This window comes from Rhopilema esculentum, chromosome 15, assembly GCF_057945365.1.
Source record: "Rhopilema esculentum isolate cy_ngs chromosome 15, ASM5794536v1, whole genome shotgun sequence".
Lineage (NCBI taxonomy): Eukaryota > Metazoa > Cnidaria > Scyphozoa > Rhizostomeae > Rhizostomatidae > Rhopilema > Rhopilema esculentum.
In genome coordinates this window covers 6,084,650-6,107,851 of record NC_142829.1, presented here as the reverse complement: position 1 = coordinate 6,107,851, position 23,202 = coordinate 6,084,650, and the positions used below count along the sequence as shown (strand labels likewise).

General features: G+C 35.5%; 1 protein-coding gene across 1 annotated transcript; it reads right to left on the bottom strand.

Moving 5' to 3' along the window:
* Window positions 1-263: 263 nt before the first annotated feature.
* Window positions 264-21,704, bottom strand: LOC135685811 (tyrosine--tRNA ligase, cytoplasmic). Its single transcript, XM_065201888.2, has 21 exons — window positions 21,421-21,704; window positions 18,308-18,454; window positions 17,847-17,948; window positions 16,230-16,303; window positions 13,336-13,381; window positions 12,286-12,369; window positions 11,713-11,793; window positions 11,402-11,453; window positions 10,861-10,901; window positions 9,809-9,865; window positions 9,133-9,229; window positions 8,167-8,252; window positions 7,453-7,503; window positions 7,199-7,286; window positions 6,636-6,712; window positions 5,750-5,801; window positions 4,923-5,027; window positions 2,907-2,949; window positions 2,249-2,349; window positions 1,140-1,189; window positions 264-454 (listed from the first exon to the last, which is right to left on the bottom strand). Exons 1-21 carry the CDS (start codon window positions 21,652-21,654, stop codon window positions 347-349), a joined length of 1,776 nt encoding a protein of 591 aa, XP_065057960.2. The 5' UTR covers window positions 21,655-21,704; the 3' UTR covers window positions 264-346.
* Between the last annotated feature and the right edge of the window lie 1,498 nt (window positions 21,705-23,202).

The window sequence follows — 23,202 nt, the reverse complement described above, 5'->3', positions numbered from 1 at the left end:
AATTCACATCTCTAGAAATAGCTGGATAACCCCCCTCCCCACGTCCCCCCAACAATGCTGGAAATACACTTCAGCCATCATAGTTTCTAAAATACCAGTTAAGCTCGGATGGAAAAAAATCGATCAATAAAGGGGAGATGGGAAACTGTTGATGTGAATGATGAAAAAGCTGTTGGTCCTCCAAGTTCTTAGTGGGCATTGCAACAGGTTGCTTGGAGGAATAAAAGTGGATTACCGTTCTTCAGAAAGATATATTTGAGATATGAACAAGAAGGAATGGATATGATAAATTCTATTGAGATTTGCAAGTTTAGAGCTTAGCTCCAAAAACTGACCTACTACAATATCAACTGATTGTTGCATTTTGCAAAACTGCTGTAATTGGTCCATCTTTTGTTTTCATGGGACATCCTTTGTATTCTGCAATATTTTCGTCAGAAACCATTAAGTCAGTCTGTCAAGAAAAAAAGTTGATTGGTTATTAGACAACACATAAATACGGAAGAACTGATGTGGAAAGCTTGAATTAAAGACTTAAATGCATGGAAAAACATCTTGTGAAATGAACATGGTTAAAACAGAGCTAAGCACTAGGCTTGCGGAAAAGCCGGTTTCAGAAAGCATTGAAACAGCAAAGCTTATCATTAGAATTCATTCACGAGATCTCATGTAATATTAACCGTGACTTAATTGACCGAACAAATCACTATAACACAAGACAACGTTTATTCTTTGTTATTACGACATCAATATGTTACCAGATCAAATGCATTTTCCCTTGATATCATAGGTGTTCCATTTGAAAGATAGTAACAAAATAGCATCTGTTCAAAGTAGATATAAATGCATAGTTCGTGGGGAAATAGCACTCTTGAACACCGCGCAATTTTGCGCTTAAACACATATATTTACATATATTTCTTCGCTGAAATAATATCCTCCAAAACCGAAAATTTCTCTTTGGAGGGGTCTATAGGTTTAAATGCAATTTTTTCTCGGCTTACGTAATTTTTTTTGCTTTAACGAAAATCACAGCGATGCACTGCTGTGTACTAAACGTCTTTGGAAGAATTTTCTTTCTCCATGAACGCCAAAAAATTTTCAATAAACAATGTTTAAGAACAGGATAATAACAATACCTTGATTGTCTCAAATATTTTCTTCTTCGGATTTAAAGATTCGTCAGGTTCTGAAAAAAGAGAAAAGGGGAATCAAACAGAGTCAAATAGACAATCGCCCAATAAGTGACGACCATAAATAAGGAAAATGATAGGCACCACGGAGCGTTGAGAAAAGTGGGGGGAGGCTAAAAAAGAACAGGGGCTAAAAAAGAATAAAATGAGGCTCTACTAGCGGTTCATTTCTTAATATTTTGCATTTTTGCAAGATGTAGGGGGGGGGGAGCCTCCCTTTGTCCGCGGTGCCTGAATGACAATAACATGCATGAACTTTGCTTCGAATCATGTTCGACTCTATTACATTTTCGTCAAAGTTTAGAGCTCTATCTAGGCAGTATAGTTCAAGATGGAAAATCAAATCTAGACAAGGGGCTGTGTCGGTAGTAGAGAACCTCGGTTTTTTTGGACAAATGCCAGAGCTGTTTTGTATGTTAATTTTTCATATTGTAGAAAGGGGTTGCTATTCCACATAAATTGTTGAGTAAATATTACATGGATCAATATTTATGCTTTAAGCAAGAGAAAAAGACTAAGAAGGCTTACGTCTAGCCAGCTCACGTCTTAAATGCATAACATTTATATCTTCAGCCAGAAATGGGAGAAACGGTACCATTCAAGCGACTTTAAAGTACTGGGACAAGTGTTTGCAAAATCATTGGAACATGCCTTTTCGACTATAGTTGTTGTTCTGGCTTTGCCTCGTTATGATGTTTTCTATATACGGGACATTTTGGAACTGATTACTACTTTTTCATGGCCTAAATCAATCATGTATTATCTGTGAGCTTTCGGCAACTATTGTAAAACATTTACGAGCATGAGAGACTACTTGACAGACTAGCTACAGTTGTAAGTCACCACCAAAGGGCAGTGGTGTAGTGCTAGCTAAATAACAAGGGGGGCTCTTGCAGAAAATGTTGCGAAAAACAATAGCAAAAGTAGAAATTTGCCAATTTTCGGTCCCCCTGAGCCCCCTAGCACTACACCCCTGCCAAAGGTCTGTTACCATTACATAGTAAACTGAGTCTGTTTTTTATTCATAGTGAAATGTATCAGAAATGTTTACAAACCTCCATGCATTTCATGCTGATACCCCTCAACTTCGACTCGATCACCTGGTTTTGATGATGCCGGTGGTTCTAATGGCTTAACGATTCTTTTTCCGGTCATCCTTAATCAAATAAAAAAGACTTTATGACAGGGTACATTGAAGTTAATTCTAAAAATCTTTTTTACTGAAAAAATTGCTTTCAATTAATCTTTCTTTTACAAATCATTTTAAATCCATTCTGTTATTCACTGAGTTCTTTTATTGTTAGGAAATGTCCTAAAATGACATCGAAATAAATTTCCAGTTGAAAAATATTGACAATTTAGGCCGGATCCCAAAACACCAAAAAAGTTTTTGCTCGAGGTCTTTTGCAACAAATAAGCTTACACAAATTAATAATATTTTTCGAAGGTATCAAAATAAACTGGCTCTGAAAAAAGCAGAAACATTTTAAGAGACTCTCCTCATCTCAGTACAAAACGTCAGAACAATAATCGAAACTGTGACGTTAGAATGTTATTTTTCAAACCGAAACTTAACCATAGTTATCAACTTACTAAGCCGGGTGATATGAAGTAAGAAAGACTTTCACCCATTCAAACAAAAAGAAGCTTCATACCAATAAATTACAGCTTTTCAAAAACTAAAAGTGTTTAAAATGTATATGACAAACTCACTCAGTTTTTGAAGCTGCCAACAACATGGCTTCTGATTTAACACCTTGCAAAGAAAAAAGGTCGGTAAATGGCCTATGAATTTTTAAAACGTAAGGATTTTATGTAATTTTTTAACGCTTAGCGACGTCTTTAAAACTCTGGACTATGAGAGTTGATTTAGAACTAAAAAGAGACAGTTTAAGTGAAAAGTACGCCCCCTATAGGATACACAGAGCTTTTAATCGCCTGTCATATGTTTTCTTTAACTAATAGCAAAATAATTGTAGGCTATAATCAGCTTCTAGGGTGGACGTATTTTAGATAGTAGGCCTAATTTGGCAACGTATTCTGATATCAAAAGCCAATTTTTTTACTGATATTCCTAATATAACAGTTTTACTTGCAATTGAGGAAGCTTTTTAAATAATTGGTTTATAAGCAACCAAATTATGCACTGTTTTACGGCTTCTTCTGACCGCTGGAAGAATCGTAATGATTCTCAAGCTCGTGGTTTATTAGTACAAAACGTGAGGAAAACTGTCTGTGGTTTATATGATTGCATTAATCAATCAGACATAACGTTTGAAATTAATCAAGGGGAATTGTGGTGGCTAAAACACCAATCAACTGTAATGTTAATTGGGTGCGCTTTAGTGTGATTAAAACCACAATGTCAAGGGTAAAATTTGATAGTCCACATGAAAGTGAATCCTTACGAAGAAATGCATGCTTTTTTATGAGTCAGGCTCAGGGGCGTTGTGGCTAGGCGGGACACCGGGAAATCCCCGTTGGGCCCCTTAAAAGCAAGTTTGTAAAACCCCGGAAAATATTTAATATGAATAAAATCCTTGGTAAGAAAACCCCTCACTTACATGTAGACTCAAGTTCACAGTTCAGAATTAGAGGAGGTCAACATATACAAACAGGCCCATGTGAAAGAGATACGTGGAATGTGAACAGGGCCGCCAAGAGGGGGACGTTTAGGGGCAAATTGCCCCAGAGCCTTCAGGTTTAGGGGGCCTCCTAAAGCAAGGAACGCAAAAAAATATGCCTGAAAAATTGTAAAACGTGGTAAACGACTGCAAAAAACAATTTAAAGGGCATGGCCGCAAACATTTTCGCTCGCAGTGCCCTCAGGTGTTCTGTCGCGTTTGCGTTCAGGACTTAAATTCTCTCAATCAATCCAACATTTTGTTATTTACATCGATGTGCACTCTGAACCAAAGGTCACCCTTTCTTTCTTTCCTCCACGCATGAATCCTCCCCTCCCAAATTTTTTTAAAAATCAATAATCGATGTTTTCTGAGAATCCTCGAATGGTCTTTTCTGAGCAGTATGGTAATTTGTTAAATTTTAGGGGGGGGGGGTGCATTTTTAGCCATTCTAGAAGGCTTAATTTCAAAAAAACTTTTCGCGGCGCCGACTCTGGTTAAAGAGAATATAATTAGAGAAAAGGGGATACACCCCAAATAAAAATAGCGACGAGTCTTTAAAGATGATAAAAACTGGCGTCTTTGTAATTTTTCGTTGATGCATGGTTTCCAGGTACGCACCATTTTAGGTGACCTGTGGCTTGTGATTGGAAATGAAGAGCGGGACCCCTTATGATCATTTTCTCCCGGCCCTTTTCTAAGAGCCACAACGCCACTGCTCTGTAGCAATGTCGGAAGCGTCGCAGTAGTGAGCCCTTTATTGTAGAGACAAACTTTATAGTAATGTAGTAAACTGACAGCGCCTTTCAGCACCAAAAATTCGACAACTTTTGTTACAAAATAGTCAGAAAATTGATGTCAAGGTGGAGGCATGTTTAGATTTAAAAGACGGTTATGATCTTAGCATTTAAGAACAACATATTAGGACAATACGCAACTCAGTGTATGCAATACAACTCTTGTTGGGAGGGAGAAGAGGGTTGGCTTGGGGGAGGGGAGGGGGGGGGGGGGGTGAAAGAGTTGGCTTGGTAGTATGAAGCAAAGTCAGCCCATGTCAAATCAGCGTTAACAATGTCATTGGTCTCAACAACAAATAACTGCTTACCTCTCATATTAACTGGCTTCATATTGCATATCAAGACAACCAGTCTGCCATTTAGTTCCTCTTCCGTCACATACTCAACCAGACCGCTAACTACAGTTCTTGGGCCTAAAAGTAGCAGAAATTTTTAAGCTGAACAGACAGTCGGGGAATTTATCTAGTAAAAACATTTCTTGAGGATTCAAGTCCTTATTAGTACAATTCTTAGATTTTAAGAAAAGCTCTTTGATTCCGCTGTTTAGAAAAAATGTTTTGTAGATTCTCGACCTCTCCCTGGAAATCCGCAATGATTTGAAATTAAACCGAATTTTTGGAAATTTAGGAGGAGCTTTTCAAAATATTAGGGCTGCATCGAAAATTGTCTATTTCGCATAGGTTTTATCAAAATTTGTCGGGAAATCGGTATCTTTATTCTATCAGAATTTGATCGCCACGGCGAGTAAGGGCCAAAAGGTGCGTCATTAAAACAAAGAAGATATTCAAGACATTGTAGTTGACAGAAACTGACTGTGTTTACAAAACATTGAGACACAAAACGGTACTATTAACTCCTTAACAGCTTAAAGGCAATCTGTCTCGTTGTGGACTGGTTAAAGAGAACAATAGCTGGAGCAATAGCCTAAACACGATTCCAGCGCTCCGTCATATTTTTTACAATGCGATAAATTAAAGGGGGACTGGAAACAATAAAAAAACCCTTTGTTCTTATATTAAATCAACGTCGTGACAGATTGCCTTTAAACTATCCGTTTAAAAACCAAGCTGCTTCTGATTGATTTAAAATTTGGCTATAATATTAAATACCACTATAAAACAAAAAGGTGCCTTACGCTCTTCGCCAACGTCGATTTCTTCAATATACAAAGAATCGGCATCTGGATGCTAAAATTTAAAGAAAAGATGTTAAGAGGTTCTAGGTTCTTAATTCAATTAAGTCCTAGTTTAGCAGTTCGTCATCCACAGATAAATTGAATAAAGATTAAATAAAACCAATCAATATTGGATAACATGTTTTTGAATTAAGCAGTAAAATCTAGTAAACTATCTTTAATTGTTTCATTTGAGAACAAAAAAAAACCAGGAAAAAGGTTGATCTGGCCATTTGGTCACTTTGGCCAACAATGTTTCAAATTTTTCAAGAAACATTTGAGAAACAATGTTTCAAGAGCCATGATCACAATTAACAACTTCAGAACTGATGTTGCTAAATATCATAAATTGGAAATACTGCAGTTTCTTATTCTCTATGACGATGACCATAGTTGAAATAAACAGCGTTTGGTAAACTATTTTACAGAAACAGGTTACAATCCTTAATCTAGGGCGTCTTTTGTAATTATGTATGTGGATAATGATACAAAGACGTACTAATTAGAATTTTGCAATATTCATAAAGCTTGCAAAGTTTAAACAATTACGCAACGAGTTTTAATTCTCGGTTTGTTTTCGTCACAAGAGATACAATGTTTGTTTTTAGCAAACAGTGTTTTAAGCAAATAAAATTGAAAAAATAAACATTCGACAAAAATAGGAAACATTGTTCGTGACTTCAATTGTTGGACAAAAAAGTAACATTAAGTCAAAGTATTTCAGATAAAACTACCTAATAAAACTGAAGATCGAATGAACCCATAACCTGATTATAAAATAAGTCTTAATTTAATGCATGTGCTTTATGAAATGTAAAATGAAGCAAAAAGACTGATGTAAACGTGCCTTCTTCACAGAAATTATTTTGCCAATCCTGAGGTCAAGTCTCGATGGATTCACCTCCCGATTTTCACCTTTCCCTTCTGATAAAGAAAGAATAAAAGCTCAGATTAATGGGGTTTAGCGGAAATTTGTTCTTATACAGTTAAGAAAATTTTAATTATTTAAGTTCAAAATTGTATTTTAAAAAGCTATCCAGTCAAAATAAAATGGTTAGAAGAAAACTTTTCACATCCATAGCAACAATCAGATATATTTCATAGCAATCACAACAAAATTCTTTACTTTTTTATGAAATATAACGACATAGCAAGGACACAAAACAGGTGATACAATTTAGATACGATATTGTACAAGGCTAATAAATTAACATTTAATAATCATTGGCATTGTGAAAGTAACTGTAGATATTATAGTGCACTGCCACACATCAATAAGATTATTAGGTCCATGTGGAACAATAATTGTTCTATTAATAAGGTAGCCAACACTTATTTAACAATATTTAACAAAGACGCACAACAAATTAGATACAAATTAAGGGAATCGTCAAAGATCAATTTACTCACTTGCTTTCTTTTCAACTTTTGGATATGCTTTATTTATTAGTGCTTTCATTTCTTTCGTTTCAAATTTCTTTCTTATCGGATCTAACAACTGCAAAATGCACAAGTAATGAATATAGAATATGATGATCAAATAAAACAAAGACTCAAGAAAAAATTATAAGGGAAATACAAAAAAAGCTTTGAAACAAAAAAAGATGGTTGTGATTGAAAAATCTATGATTATAGAAGTCTCTTGAGACTTAAGCAGGACTTACTTCATTCATAAATTGTGACAAGCCATTTTTGAGGTCCAGCGGGTGAAGTTCCTAAGAAATAGATAAAAAGGTCGCATTTAAAACTTCATACTGTTTCAGAATAGGTAAAAAAGACAGAAGTCCTTCTGAATGACATGAAATGCAAGGAGCAGAATGCTGACAATTAAAGAATAATCGATAATCAAAAAAAATACTGAATATCGCTGAACGCCGTTACAAATATATATCATATTTTAAACAGGAAAACTTCCTAATGTAAACTGCTTTTAAATATATTAAATAGAAATCTTCAAAATTAATCTCAAGTGTTAATGTCAGTATTAGATAACATAAAAATACAAAATTACAAAAAGACCTTTGTAAATAACTGATGTTCGTTGAATTGATAGAAAAAAGCTTAATAACGCCATTCGCTGGATCGTAGAATTACAGACTAGCGGTTCAAATGGTTATAGCAGTTGATGATATGTTATGTTTACATTAAGTTATGATGCTATTTGAAATACTATAGTATACATTTGTGATACGTATACATGACTTATTTAATTTTAATGAATAATTTTCTAATTTTTTAATAATATAATAGCTTTGAAAAATATGATTTTACACAGGCCAGGGACGGCAGTGGCAAAAAATATACACCATTTAGAAATATAAACCAAGAATTAAAAAGATCCATCTTCAATTTCGTCTACAGAAAAATCATATGCAAACCTTTTTGGAAAATGTTTCTTCCAATGAGGGATAATCCTTGAATGTTACTGTTCCCCCATTATCAGCATCGCGTTCAATAACAAATCCTGAAAAAACAGTTCTTCAAAGTCTCACAAAATTACTATCAATTTGTTATTTTTTGTTGTTTCCCCTCCCTAGCTACCATGTCCGTCATGATCGTATATTTCCATGGCCTAAAACTGTCTACAATCTTTAGCAGCTCGCAACGTGGCATTTATGTTGATGAAAATAATCATTGTAACCTGTTTAAGCTCCAAAAAGAAGAAACTCGCAGCAGCCGAGGACCTTTAAAGCACCGGTAATTGCATAAGGAAGGAGAAGCTGCAAAAATTGTGAAATTATAAGGGATATTCTACTAGGCAGTGTTGAGAAAATTCAACCAAACCCCTCCCCTCCCCACCGCGCTAATGTCCATAAAATTGCTATCTTAATGTGATCTGGCAGGTGAGACTTGAGTTGTTCAATTTCAAATGGGCACTATCCAGCTTTTGTTCGACAGCTAGTCATAAGACTTCCTCGATTTTGGAGTCGTTGTGAAAAATTTTTACCTCGTTAAAAACTTTAAGGACCTGTAAAGGCGTCAAATATACTTCAAATGGGTATAAAGAAACTTTTTTCAACCTAGTTGTTTTCATTAAGCAGGTCTAGCGGAATTTGGCCTACTGCCCAGGTCATGTCAATCGCTCGCATTCTCTCTGAGTTTTATTCGTAAGCAAATGACCCCTAAAACCTATTAAACTAGAAAGTAAATTTCAAACTGTGTTTGTTTATTACTGATAGTGACTGCTATCTGCACCTATTCTCAATGAAGGACAGCCGAGATTGATAAAAACATCAAGTAACTCTGGCTCCAACAACAGTGAAAAAAACAAAGAAAAACTATTACAAGTTTATCAAGAAAAGTTGAGATAGTGCATCGAACAATTTCTGGGGCAGAATATGTACCTTTGCTGTTTTGCCTCAGGTCCAAAATCGGGAACATAACAAACTTGCAAAATGAGAGCACCCCGTTTTCCGTTATGTTACCTTCTTCACAAAACGCCTAGAGAGAAAACATAGCTAGGTTAACATCAGAAATTTACTTAAACCAAAACTAGTTAGAATCATATACCTGATAAATTATAATACATATACCAATAGGACAGATAATCGCTTGATGATCAATTTAAAATTTGGAGTAGCAATTTAGAATAGCCCTTTTCTATACACCAGAAGCGTGTGCAGCTCCACGTACACGGCATCAAGCACTTTATGAATAAAACTGAATATATGTCCTATTGTATTATCTGTCGTGATTTTTCATTACTGAAAGGAAAAATATAACGGTGAAAAACAGAGAGATATAGCCGAGTTACTAACTACTTAGGCTATTAACTATGTTTCAATTAAGAAAAGTCGTTCTTGAACATCAAAGCTTTTTTTTCTGCAACAATACTGTAGCAGATCTTTTATTCCATAAACATGTTCGTTGATTATAGAATTAATATTTGATGTTCATAAAAGGCGAACTAAAAATATATCTTATCAAGAGCATCTTTTGGCACAGTTGAGAGACAATCAAAGTCATGTTATATTCATCATGTCCATTAGCGGTGACATATGTTTCAAATTACTTGAATACCTTGTTTATCTTCTTTTTCACTGAAGCAGCGCTGTCGAGAATATCAATCTTTGAGTCCTGATTTGATCAAAACAAAAATGTGTTGTTTACGCGTTGAAGGACACACTGACCATTCATAAACAAAAGGAAGCGCAGATGGGAACTTACAAGAGGACTCCCCATACAAACTCTCTATAGAGGAAAAAATCAATTAAAGAACATACAAGCAACTAAATGTGTGATATAGGAGTGCAAATCCTTGTATTTTCTGCGTAAATTCAAATGATTTTTCCTCTATTGAATCTATGTAAGAGCACGAACAACTTTTTCTTCCTGCGACTGGACAAAATCTTGCATAAATTTCCTGCGAGAATTTAAAGAAAAAAGAAGAAAGGGTCCCTTTCCTAAAACCGAAATGATGTCTAACCAGTTTTATGAAAGTATAAGCTTTATTTAAGTATAAGCTTAAGTATAAGCTATATGAAAGTATAAGCTTTATGAAAGTATAAGATTTAAGCAGGTTTGCTACCACTTCAAAATCATTTTCTGCTTTGGTGACTGAAAATTATTCTTTTTTCATGAAAGCCCAAATTGATCTGGAATAGGGGCTTAGCTGTAATATTTACATCCTAACTGATGAGAATATTTACAATGATCAGAATATTAAAATCTGCTAGAATGCAGGTGAAAAGTACAAATGGAGATCACATTGGAGTAGATGCTATCTTTGGGAGATTAAGATTGATCTTTTGATGTCCTTGTATCCATTGAAGTTTTTTACAAACTATTTGATGCAGGTATAGGTCAGAGCTTGGAGACGAAATCAAATGCGAAAAGCATAAGAGAAAATTTGTTTTAATCAGTAAAAATCACTGTGATAGGCAATGTACGGTAGAGGCCTTCGATGCATCAACACAGCAACAATTTGTAAGAGTTTGCGAGAACTCTGCGAATTATAGCAAAGATTCTTGAACCAGACGAAAAGCTGTAAAGTAAATCAATTTTGCTAAATACATACAATTGTCTAATCCCATGCCATGACAATATTCACAACCATTAATTAAATCACATACCTCTTCGGATGCACTCATTTTTGTACCAGTTAGCCCAGGGACTAGAAAAAGTAGAAGATTTACAACTAGCCAAGAACAACAAGTAAGATATCCTTTCCTTAGCTTTTGTTAAGACACTATGGTGGTGGTCAGGTTTTACTACTTAAAACATATTCTCTTGACTATACTTAAACCTACTACATGCACTAAATGGCAAAGTTAAACTTTCAAACTGTTTTGGCTAAATATATTTCAACAAATAAGGTAGGTACAGAGGTAATTACAGACTTCTACTGCTTCGCCAAAATCTGTTCTTCTGATAACAACCATAACATAAACATTCAAAACATATACAGCTATTAGCAAAATAGCTTGTTTGATTGAATCTCTATTCATCACATGCACGGGCCACCTGGAGGAAATGCGTGAAAATAGTGCTTTTGATGCACGACTATCATCATTTAGCTTCCTAGGGTCCCAAAATGTCATCAAAATCCCAAAGTATTGACACATCGTGTTAATCATTTTTTCTCTTAATGTAGAATCAAAAAGTTAAACTCACCCATAGGATTCATCAAATGGATCCTCTTTTTATACCCAAGTTGCGGCATATACTAATGAAATGAATATCATATAAGGAAGGGCAGAGAATATAACAAAACAGTAATTGGAATGAAACGAAGAGCTTTTTTTTCTTGTTTTGAAAATGAGAAAATCTGAAGACAAAATGAGTGAGTGACACGAACGACCAAGGGAGAACTAGAGATCTTCCTACAGTGTAGCTGGTCACCGAACTTCGATCCTGCCCTGGTCGTTTAACTAAGTCATATCTCCTTTTAGCATACATACACAAACAATCAAGTATCTGCAAACCTTTTCTGCATAAGTAAAAATCTTCCGTTGATCAACACCACCAAATTGAGCATCCACTTTCAAATATTCTTCATCTAACGCCTGGAATGAAAGGGAGCCATTAATGGCATTGACAAATCATGGCCAGATTATGAAACCTATATACGATAATCATTTGACGACAAGGCAGAAAACTTCGACCTTCAAGAATGAGAAACAACAACAGACTAAAACCAAAACAATTCTGAAAAGGCGATAGTCTCAAAAAAAGTTGTACTAAAAAATATATCTTATACGTGATTAAAAAAAGCGACATTAAAAATATTACGATTTTTAAAAGTAAATACGATGTAATGTGGCACTTTATTGATCAAGAAACCAAAGGAAGAGAATTGAAGAGTGAATATTTTGCATTCTGTAAGTAGGAACAGGCAAAAGCAGACTAATTAATATACAAAAATATTTTAGATCCTGTCACTGTCTTTGATGTAGGACATATGTTTTTATTTATGCGAATTTCAAAGAAATTATGACAGCAAAGAATTGCTACGATATAAAGATTAAAATGAATTCAGCAAAATACTGGAATCTCACCTGCAAGCCAGGATACAATAGACCACTGAGTAAAGGATGCTGGACTTGTTTGACAACTTCAGACCCAGCTTTCTTGCAGTCGTGCTACAACAAAGTGAACAAGGGCATAGCTGAAAATAGTGCTTTATTACTATGCTATACATAACACAATATAACTATTACATGAGCACCTAACTCCAGCTTTAACTCATGCCTTGGCTACGGTGAAATCGTGGTTTTGGAGATTCTTCGCTTATTTCATTGGGCCGTTCGGCTCAGTGTAATGAGCGTTGATTTTTGGAGCAGCAAGCTGGAGATCGATTCCGACTAAAAGTGGTTCGATGCAATGGGGCAGCACCCTTGTGGAAAGAATTTTTCTCCTGTCAGACTTTATATATTATATAGATGTATTATAATTAGAGAATTACAAGGCCCGTCACGAAAATGAGCAATTAATGAAGCAAAACACGAAAAATGCCATGGAAATTCAAGTTCAATATTGTAGAAAATCTATTAGTGCTATTAGTGGGGTTTCAGTATCCTTATCTGATCAAGTATGTAAAAATTCTGTATAATTCAATAAAATCTATTTCAGGATTAGCAAAAATCTCTTTCAAGACAGACAACTGCCTTAGGATTGACAAAAATCTTTTTCAGGATTGAAAAAGAATTCTCTCAGGAATGACAAAAATAAGTCTTCGGATCTAAAGAAGCTATTTCAGTGTTAACAAAAACCTATTTAAGGACTAACAAGATCCATCTTCATTAGGATTTGCAAAAGATTAATACTGAATCAGTCAATAAAAAGCTATGTTCAGATACACCAAACTAATAAAAACAACGTTCAAAAGAAAATTTGAAATCAACTTTGATTATCTTTGCAAAAGCCAAATAGGACAACTACAAAAATTACTTTGACCTATTTCAATCAAGGTAAAAGGCCTTATTTTTCACATCTCATAGAAATTATGATAGTCCACCTCATGCGAGGAAAAGAATAAATGCAAATTCAGGCTGCAAATCAATATAAAGTGTACAATTACAATGAAAATGACGTCAATGCTTTCATACCTCCGTAGCAACAGTTGACATCTTGAAAACATCAAGAATATACTCCCTATGAGAAAATTTCAACATAGATTATGGTTTAGACAGACCTCACCACATCATATAAGAAACTCTGATTATATCATATATAATAACATTTAGAAATACACAAATGTCTTCCAAAACTAAGAACTGGTTTTCAGGTAAGTCTAACAACTCTCCTTCGTGTCATCAGCACTTTCACATTGCTGCTACCCTCAGAGCCCCCCCACCCTCCCCCGTGGTTGCCCATAAAAATTACTCAAGATAATTTAGAAAAGACATTGCTCAATTTTAAAGTCAAATGCACCCTGTCACCCTGTCGTATTAACAAGGCTTAGAAACATAAAATCGTTGACAGGCGCAATCACCTAGCTACATTTACGCAAAAACATAACATGACTAAGCTTCAAAAGAAAAGGGGAAACAATTTAGTCATGCGTCACTCATTCGTTTCAATTTTCAACTACCTGTGAATGCCAAAAATTCCTTTTTAGTCTTCAAACATCGATCAATCTACACAACAGCAGGAAAATTTACTTAGCAAATACTTCTAATGCACGATATTTCTTGTAGATTTTTCAGCAGAATCGAAAAAGGGCAAGTAAGTCGTTTCCTTGAATAGAAGGGTTTTTAGACAGCAGCGATGTTCAATGAATGTAGTTAACAGTCAAACTTTCCTTCAGACAAACTTTTAAAAAACAATCTTAAATATCTAACAAGAAATAGGTATGAAAGTTGTGGTATATACTGACTTGGTAGAATATTTTACAAAAAATAAAGATATTTTACCAGTTGAGTTTAAAAATTGAGCTCAAAGTAAGAAAAAAATGACTTCTTTGTATTATCTTTCAAAATGAATATCTTCCTTCAATTTTTGAGTACATTTTTTAATGCAATACTTTCATTCAGTAGAAAAAGTTTTCTGGCATTATAGGTTTCTAGAAAAAAAAATTTTACGAGGGAAATTCCATGCAGTCAGTAACCAAAAGTGTATGCTTTCATAAGAAAAATAAAGACATTCCTTTTCATCTGAAGAGTTTTGTTGGTAAGTTGCTCATGTAGTTGAATGGAATAAAAAAAAATTCCAAAGACATGTTACGTAAAGTTCTTCACTCTCCTGTAAAAGTATTGACAGTCTGTCAGCCGATAATCTACAAAAAGCTTAAAAATAGTAGATGTGTCCCATTTTTTTAATTTGCTTCTTTGATTTGCTTAAAACAGCCTATTACAATTCTCTTTGAGGATTTTCCACGCCTCTCTTATGGTATCCAGATTGAAATCAGTTCAATGTAACTCAACATTTTCAAGCTACTTTGATACAAACGTTTTGAAGCTACAAAGCGTGGAAATATTTCCGCATGGATTGCATTTTGCTATTTTGCATGATCAGTCTATATGTGAAGTTTTTAAACGTCTCTTGAATCTGTTAAAATGGTCAAGGGAAGAGACATTGCATTCTATGCATTTAGTTTTATTGATAGCACTTTGAACCTTTATTTGGCGGTACAGAACTTGAAAATGGCGATGAAAAAAGCAAACATTTTACAGCATATTGAATAAAAGCCTTTTACGTCGGACACACAAGGAAGTGTAACCAATCCAGTTTATTTAAAACTACCATGGATTGGTAACAATTCCTTGCAATTCGATAGTTGGATTAGGCAAGCCACCACCAGATGTTTCTTTGCTGTCAATCCCCGTATTGTTTACAGCACTAGGAGAGCCCTTCCACCTATTCAAAAGAATGGCGTTCCTACCAACCCAAAAAATTCCGTTGTTCATGAATTTACGCGCCCTGGCTACGTAGGACGCACAACCCAAAGACTGGGGGATAGGATAAAACTGCCCCTAAAAGAGAGCCTCATCGATCTTGTAGGTCTAGAAACACCGTTAAAAAAAGTGATTCTGCCATTTTTTAGACAACCCAGATTGTGCTAAACTCTACAATGACGACATGCTTCGAATAATTGGAAGAGCCCGGTCGTCTTTCCATCTAGCAGTTTTGAAATGGATCTACATGCAAACGAAAAAGCCGCCATTTTGTAGACAGAAGGAGTTCGTTTTCTCTCGTGGACTCCAGTGGTAATTTTTCTTTAGGCACACGGCACTGATTGGTCAACTATACCCGTCTTGTGCTTGCGTTTTTCTGATTGGCCTATTTCGATCCACAACTGGGTATATATTTTTCATCGTGTTCTTTCGGACTCTTATTCTGACATTCTATGCTCTGAGGAGTGTCAGACGAACAAGCTTCTAGCCAATATGTTGTAAAATGTTTGCTTTTTTCAAAGCCATGATAATAATTTGTTTACTTGGACTGAAATCGTTGAGAGAAGCCGTTAAGTTGAGAGAACAAATTTCAGCGGTTGTCAAATAGTTACCATCTTTAACAATGGCAATCCTTCTTGGATATGCAACATTATAAACTCAAAGCAACTCTAAAAATAATTGGCAAAATGAAAGAAAGAGGAAGAGCTAAATTAGAAATTAGTTCAAAACTTGATGAAAAACAGAGACAGCCAAGCATACTTGTTCCATTTATGAGTACCAATAGAAACAAATACTTCCTATATAAAGCAATAAATATCATAGGGTGTGACTTGTGTTTGTCACTTGGTTTCAACCGCATATTAAATTCAGTTTTCCTTTATTGCACATAGGTTATTGTTAACCAAATAGCTGAAACGAATTTTTCACCAAATCCCTTTAGTGTTCTGGCCTGTCAGACAACACTGGGTTATGGCCAAGTACAGAATTGAGGAAAATATGCACAGTTGAAAAATATCCTTTAACAGCAACGAAGTTGGTCATACATAGAATAATATCATACATAGAATAATTATAAGTGATTAAAAATATGATTTGATGCAGCCCACCTGCTAAGTTGGTATTCAGTTCCTTTGACAAATTTTAGTTTCTCTAGTGGCACTTCAATTGACTCAAGCACTGACTACAAAATGAACCATAATTATTATGTCTACATTAACACTGTTATAATGAAGCAACATATAAACTGATATAGGTAAAAGATAAAGGTGGCAGTTTAAAGTCTGTTGTTACAGTAAGGACACAAGATTCCCTCACGGCAGTCCTTAAAAGATAAACGCTTGATTGTGCAGCCCTTGTTCTGAAACTGAACGCAAATATGGGCTTTAAACATCGCTTTGTAGCCTGGTTAAAATGTTCATCTTTTTAAACCTTACTCATATACCTTCGCCTCGACTCTCTATTTAAACAAAAAAGGTATTAATGCCGCATTACAAATCAAGAAAAAATCATGAAAAGATTAAGCTTTGTGGCAATTAAAACTGAGTCAACTAGTGACTTTTTCTATCCCTGACATACATCATTCAACTTCTCAAGCTTTTGAAAGCAAAAGCATCTATAACAATACAAAATTCTATCTTTTTGGCAACATCACTTCAATATGATTCAAAGCCAAGTCATCTAGTCTTCCCTGGCGGTGGCGGAAATTATGGGGGTATGGGGGGGCACGGCCCCCCAATCGGCGACCTCGTCGGAAAATTCGGACTTTCGTCGAAAAATTGACAACCGTTTGACGTCTCAAAATTACTGCAAGAAATCTTTCTGAAATGTATGCTAAGCTAATCTAAGGGCGTTATTGCCATTTTTTTCCTCGCTTCACTCGCAGGTTTTCCCTTTTTAATCATTACAATTACAATCACAATCATGTCAAAAGTGTAATCGGTCGACCTCTTGTATCATCAATTGTCTTAGATGAGATATCGATCTTGACATCAAAAATCACAAATGGATTGTTCTTCTTGCTACTTAATTATGGCGTGGTCAGCAAAGATTTCTTAAGGGCCCCAACAAAAATCATCTCTTTTCATCAAAATGTGCAGTTTCCTTAAAATTAGACATGATATCTTGTCGGAAAATCGTTGGCCTGGGCCCCCCAAATGAAAGCCTGAATTTCCGCCACTGTTTCTTGCCTAATTTTAAAACCACCAATGACATGTTGAAGCAATGACTCGTTGTTAGTTTTATGGACCCACATTGCTAGCCAGAGTCCAAAATTGTCAAAAATTGTTTTGAAGATAAGCAAAGCAAAATGCCTTTCAAATCGCTTAACATTTAATTTCCGGCCTTTCAGGGTCTTTGTGGGAGAAGGGCTTACCAAAAATGATGCATTATCGTTAAAGAATGAAAAAACCTTAGTTTTAAGCATGGATAGCTGGGCACAGCCTTGACTGAAACCCCTGCAAGTGCTACTGTCTACAATAAAAGGGCCACCACAAATATCTCATAAATTCAAATGTACATGGCTTTGGGATTGGAAGAAAAAACAGCTGGAGCTATGGAACAGGTGTCACAGCCTTCTGAACATATATGGTGCTAGGGCAACAGCCTCAAATCAGAGACAATCTCAAAAAGGGTTTAAAAAAGTCAGAGAGGAGTGGCTTTCGGAAGATATGGCTTATTGTTTAAAATGTCAGCATATTCACAATTAATATTCCATGTCTTCATACCTTAATGATTTCTTGATAGTATGTTACTCGATACTGGAGTAATTCCCAAGGAGCTTTGAGATTGTCTAGGTAGGCATGCAAATCAGCAAATAAAATGGTGACCTGTAGAAGAAGCAACATCAATTCATATTGAGTGTTATTGCAAATGAGTATATGGTTATTTGTGTATAGTTTTCTTCTAGCATCAAAACATGATCTCAATATGGTGGATAACAAGTGACAGGGAGAAGAAAATACCAATAAGCTAGGGCTGACAAATGTTGCATGCCAACTTTAAATTCCTGGACAAAAGCTAATTGAAATTAAGTCAAATCATTTTAAGGATAAGCTTTTTAAAGCCATTATTTACATAAAGAAGGGTTTACAAATGAAAGTATATGTCACTACATCATGATATCAATTACAAAGTTTCTCTATTATCTGATCAATTTGATTAAATACTCCTTCAAAATATTACAGACCTCGCATCCAGCATGGAGAAAATCAGCAATTTTTGTCATTGGCACAAAATAAGCAATATGGGGCTTGCCAGTTGTTGCAGTACCCCAGTAGAGTGACAATGGCCTCTCTTCTATGATTGGTATAATTCTCTCCATCCCTATGACTTCCTAAAAACACAAACATTTCAATGTCTTCATTGCAACTATCGATCAAAGTAACAAGAAACAAACATTATTTATGAATAATTATTATCATCATATCATAAGGGTAGTTAGGACTTTGACATTGGGGAGCCTAAAACTTTTTTCTTTCCAATATATAGAAATGACTATACTAAAAATAACGTACAGAGGTAAGGCATAAACATGTACAAACTCTACAAAGTCAAGAGAGAGGGGGTTAAGAGACAATATATGCACATGCACATTTTCAAACTCACTAGGATCTGCAAACGCTTTGGTTCAAGGACCCTCTAGAATACGGCCCCTCTAGAATAGGGACCCTCTAGAATTGGGCCCCTTTGCCCCCCTTGCTACTCCTTGCTTCATATTGCTTGAACTTGCCAGCAGAAGGTATTTAGTTGTCCTTATTGAATGTATTTGTATTTTTATTTGCTACCTAACATCTGATTGTAGTCTTTATGGCACAGTGAAGCTATCTGCTTATTGAGCAGTGTCCTGGTCCCTCTTCTCAATGTGATAACACCTAATGATTCCTACACATAGAATTATAGAGAGCTGGTGACTTTCATCACAGTGAATCTGTGTGAAAATCTGATCATACCAAGGACTGGAACCAATGTTCTTGGATCTGTAGTAAGCACCTCAAGCCATTAAGCTATCCTCATACCAACATTATGTCATTTGAAATCATCCTTTTGGCCATGTCACTTGAAGCCATCCTTTCATGATTGATTCACATCGGCAAGAATTATAATTGGAAAATTTGATTTGATTTATGGTATTTGAATGAAAAATTTGAATTCATTACACACCAGATGAGAATTTGCAATAAACCTCAATAAACCTCTTAGTGAATTTTAATCTCTCTGTTACCCTTGGAATGTACCCTTTGACCCTATTTTCTGCTATAGGCAAAAAAACACAACTCTCATTTAATGGATTATAGATATGTGGCAGCAAACCATATCTTACCAAATCAGGGGCGGCTTATAGCATTATTAGTGTTATTAGTCTAATAACAGTTTTTTTCCACAGCCATAGGCTTGTTGTGGCCCTCATTGTTTATTTTCATACACCCTGACTTGGATTGGCGCTCAAGGCTCCGCATGACAATATACTTTTATTGAAATTCTTTCGCCTTCAATCTCCTTTAGAAAATGTCAACAATATAGCCCTTGCTAACATCTCTGTTATTAGGATTGCGTTTCTAATAACACAAATCACCATTTCCTTTGTTTTTACTCTGTGTATATGACGTATCATCATAGAAAACAGCGCATTTATTAAGTCATTGTATATTACTCACATGTTGTTAGCCACCTCTGGCTAATAACATTGTGAAACAAATCGCAAACAAAATAACTACCATAATTCAAGCTGGTTCTGTGCACTGGGTTGTTTCTCAAGACTTTTTCCGTAATTTCAGCTGGTAAAATTCTAATGCATGAATAACTTTTTCCCTTATAAACGATGGCTTACCTAAAGACTTCCCTTCTTTAATAAAGATCGATACAGAGTTAATTAGACATTTCCATGGATTTGCAGGGAAGAAGTAAAAATAATACCTATTTCTGTTGCCCGGGTCTCGTGATGGGCGATTTTCAGAAAGTAAAGTTATCAAGTCTTTTTAAAAATAATGTTTAGAGCTCTATTATATCCAGGATGGTCTGTTATTTCTGTCTTCTGGCCCCGCTATTAGAAAGCCATTTCTAATAGCGCAGTAGCCGAAATGTTGCTGGGGCCACATTGATAAAGCCCATGAAGCATCGAAGGTCAGCAGTGCCCTTAGAACGCATTGCTGTAGCAGCCCATTACCGTGCCGGTATCATATGCGTTTCGGTAACCTTATGCATTTCGGTCCGGGTACTCAAACTCATGGCAATTTAGGTTATGCAAAATCGCACCCAAGCACTTAAACAATAGGGTACCAAAACGAATGGTGGAATTTAGCATGCAAAATGGTCCGGGTACACAAACGCATGGCAATTTTGTTTATACAAAAACGTACCCAAGCACTTAAACAATAGGGTACCCAAACAAACGTGGAATTTCGCATATAAAATGGTCCCGGTACACAAACGCATGACAATTTTGCTTATACAAAAACGTACCCAAGCTTTTAAAAAACAGGGAACCGAAACGAATTTGGCATGCGAACCGGTCTGGGAACACAATTGTTCTGGTTCATATTGATCAGAATGTAAAGAACAATCGAACTTTTTCTAACAAGTGGGTACTAACAAGAAGCTGTGCTGTGATCTCCCTTATTAAGTTTATGCAAGAGAGTACAACATTAATGGCTACTCCAAAGTTTTCTTGATTGAAAAGTGTTCAATTTGTTAATTATAACGTGTCATAATATCGCACTACGATGAAATCACATGATTTGAAACACATTGCGTTTCACAATGTTACACATTTGCATAGGGTACCAAAACGCATATTACACCGGCAATGGAGACGCTGTTTTTGAGGTTGGCCTGAAATGAGCTGGGGATTGTAGTTTTGAATTAAATTTTACATGGCTACATTATTTTCTTTTTTCCACAAGAAAACAGACTCAATACATCAGGTGTTTGAAAAACAAAATTCCCTGAAAAAACGCGAGTTCAGGGGGGGGGGCGGTGGAGCCCTCCATGCCCCCACTGCTTGGCTGACTAATAACAGTTTATTTCTGGTGCCAGCCACCCCTGCACCAAATTTTACATACCCTTGACCTTAAAAGATTTGAATAAATAGGCCTTTGAAAAATTTTCTGACTACTGAACAGGAACTATGCCCTTATTCGATGATAATGATTGATACATCCCCTCCTAGAAAATTATAACATTATATTCTGTAACCATTTAAACAGACTTCTTGAAAGAACTGAACGATTTTTGAAATGATGGGTTCAAACATCGGTTTAGCTTTAAAATTTTTTGTTTTTTGCCACAATAACACTCATTTACCTGAAGATTTTTCGTGATTAATTTTATCTTTTCATCTGTGGACATAGACTTTTCCTGTCCTGCGCAACCAACATCGGTAGTGTTTTGATCGAGTGAACCCATGTTCCTGTCGTCGATCCTCCGGGTAAGAAGATTCTTACAACGGTTGTTTTTGATGCAGTTTAAATTCCAGTTGCTTTTTTTCCTTAAAATACTAACTCCTCGATACAAGTTACCTCGAACCGCTGATAACATTTGAGTGCACCCGTGCGTGTACTTAGGCCTATTTGCTACTAATCAGAAACGAGGCTCAGAAGAGGAAATATAGTTGCAGCACAGAAGTTCACCGTCCTCTCCCCCAAACCTGTTGAAGGAGGGGCAGTCGGTAGTGGGGACGCTGAAAAATTCCCAAGAATTGTTGACGAGAGTACGCTGTATACACAATTTCAGATCCATTTTCAGCGCCCCCATAAACAACTTAACTTTGAGGTAATCCTTGAAGGAAATTAACCTATCGGTCTCAGAAACTTCTACCTGATTCTTATTCTTCAAAAGGGTCGCATAATTTCCAAAAAGGGGCGCCAGACTTGCTTCACCAGCGTGAAATGAGTTGAGGCCATGGTGCATTCGTGTTATATTTTTAGAGTCAAAGAGAAATAGAACCCCCGAGGAAGAGCTTTGCGATCAAATTTCAAAACTTCAAAAAACATTATTTTGGCCATCAGCATTTGTCGCCTTATCAAAGATAGCTTGTGAATTTTAACAGTGTTCATTTTAGACTCAAAGTAGAGCTATACAAGCATTTTTTGGCCCTAGGCCGAAGCAGAGATAAGGCTCTTAATTATGAAATTCTGAACACATCATTTGCAAAAACTGAGATAAAAAGGTTTTAGAAAATGGTTCAATAGTTGTGTAAAGCTTATGTTTTTGTCAGAGAAGCGACACGTCATATATTATAAGAAACTGGTTTATAAAAAACTGGTACTAAGATGGCCAAAAACTTTAGTTTTAGGCTCAAGAAAAATTAAGAAACTGTAAAACTTTCACTTTTAAAAAAGAGTCAGTGATGAGTTTCAAGTTCTATTAAGAGACGGTTTCGAGGACTTTATAACCCTTATTAATTTTGATGTTTTAGAGTTGATTTCAGATAATATTAATTTTTACGCCCATAGTCTTAATAGGTTCTGTTTCTTATTTTTCTTTGGAGCATGGGTCTTTTCTTGATAATCTGCATATACTTTCTTCTCAAAATGTTCCACTTCAAAAAGAAACAAATTAGGAAACTTTTAGTACAAAATTTGGATGCCAAATTAAGAAACTTTTATTACTTAGTGCTGATCCAAGTTTTCGTGTCAAAAATGTGTATTTACATGTTAAGAGCATAGTTGAGAACTCAAATTTGTATCGGCAAAAATCTTTCCGTAAACATAATATAGCAAATTTCTCTTAAATCTAGATTTTTCTGGTGAGAAAACCTACGTTGACAATCAGAGATAAATCAATGTTTTTATATTTAATGTCCTGTAAAGGCCTTTTACTCTTTTCAGAGCTTCTTTTTCCACGAGCTCCAATACAAAGCAATGTTAGTCTTGAGACCATCCTAACATTTTGTCATTACAGAAGACATTATGTTGGCGACATTACCTTTCTTGATACTTTGCTTATTCTTGCTGTCTTTTGCTGAATGTTCTATGTCAATTATTTTCGCACTTTTTAAAGGTTATTCGTACAACTTGTAAATTTTTTTTCAATACCCTCATCAAAGTGATCAGAGTGCGTCCCTGCTAATATCTATCCTTTTGA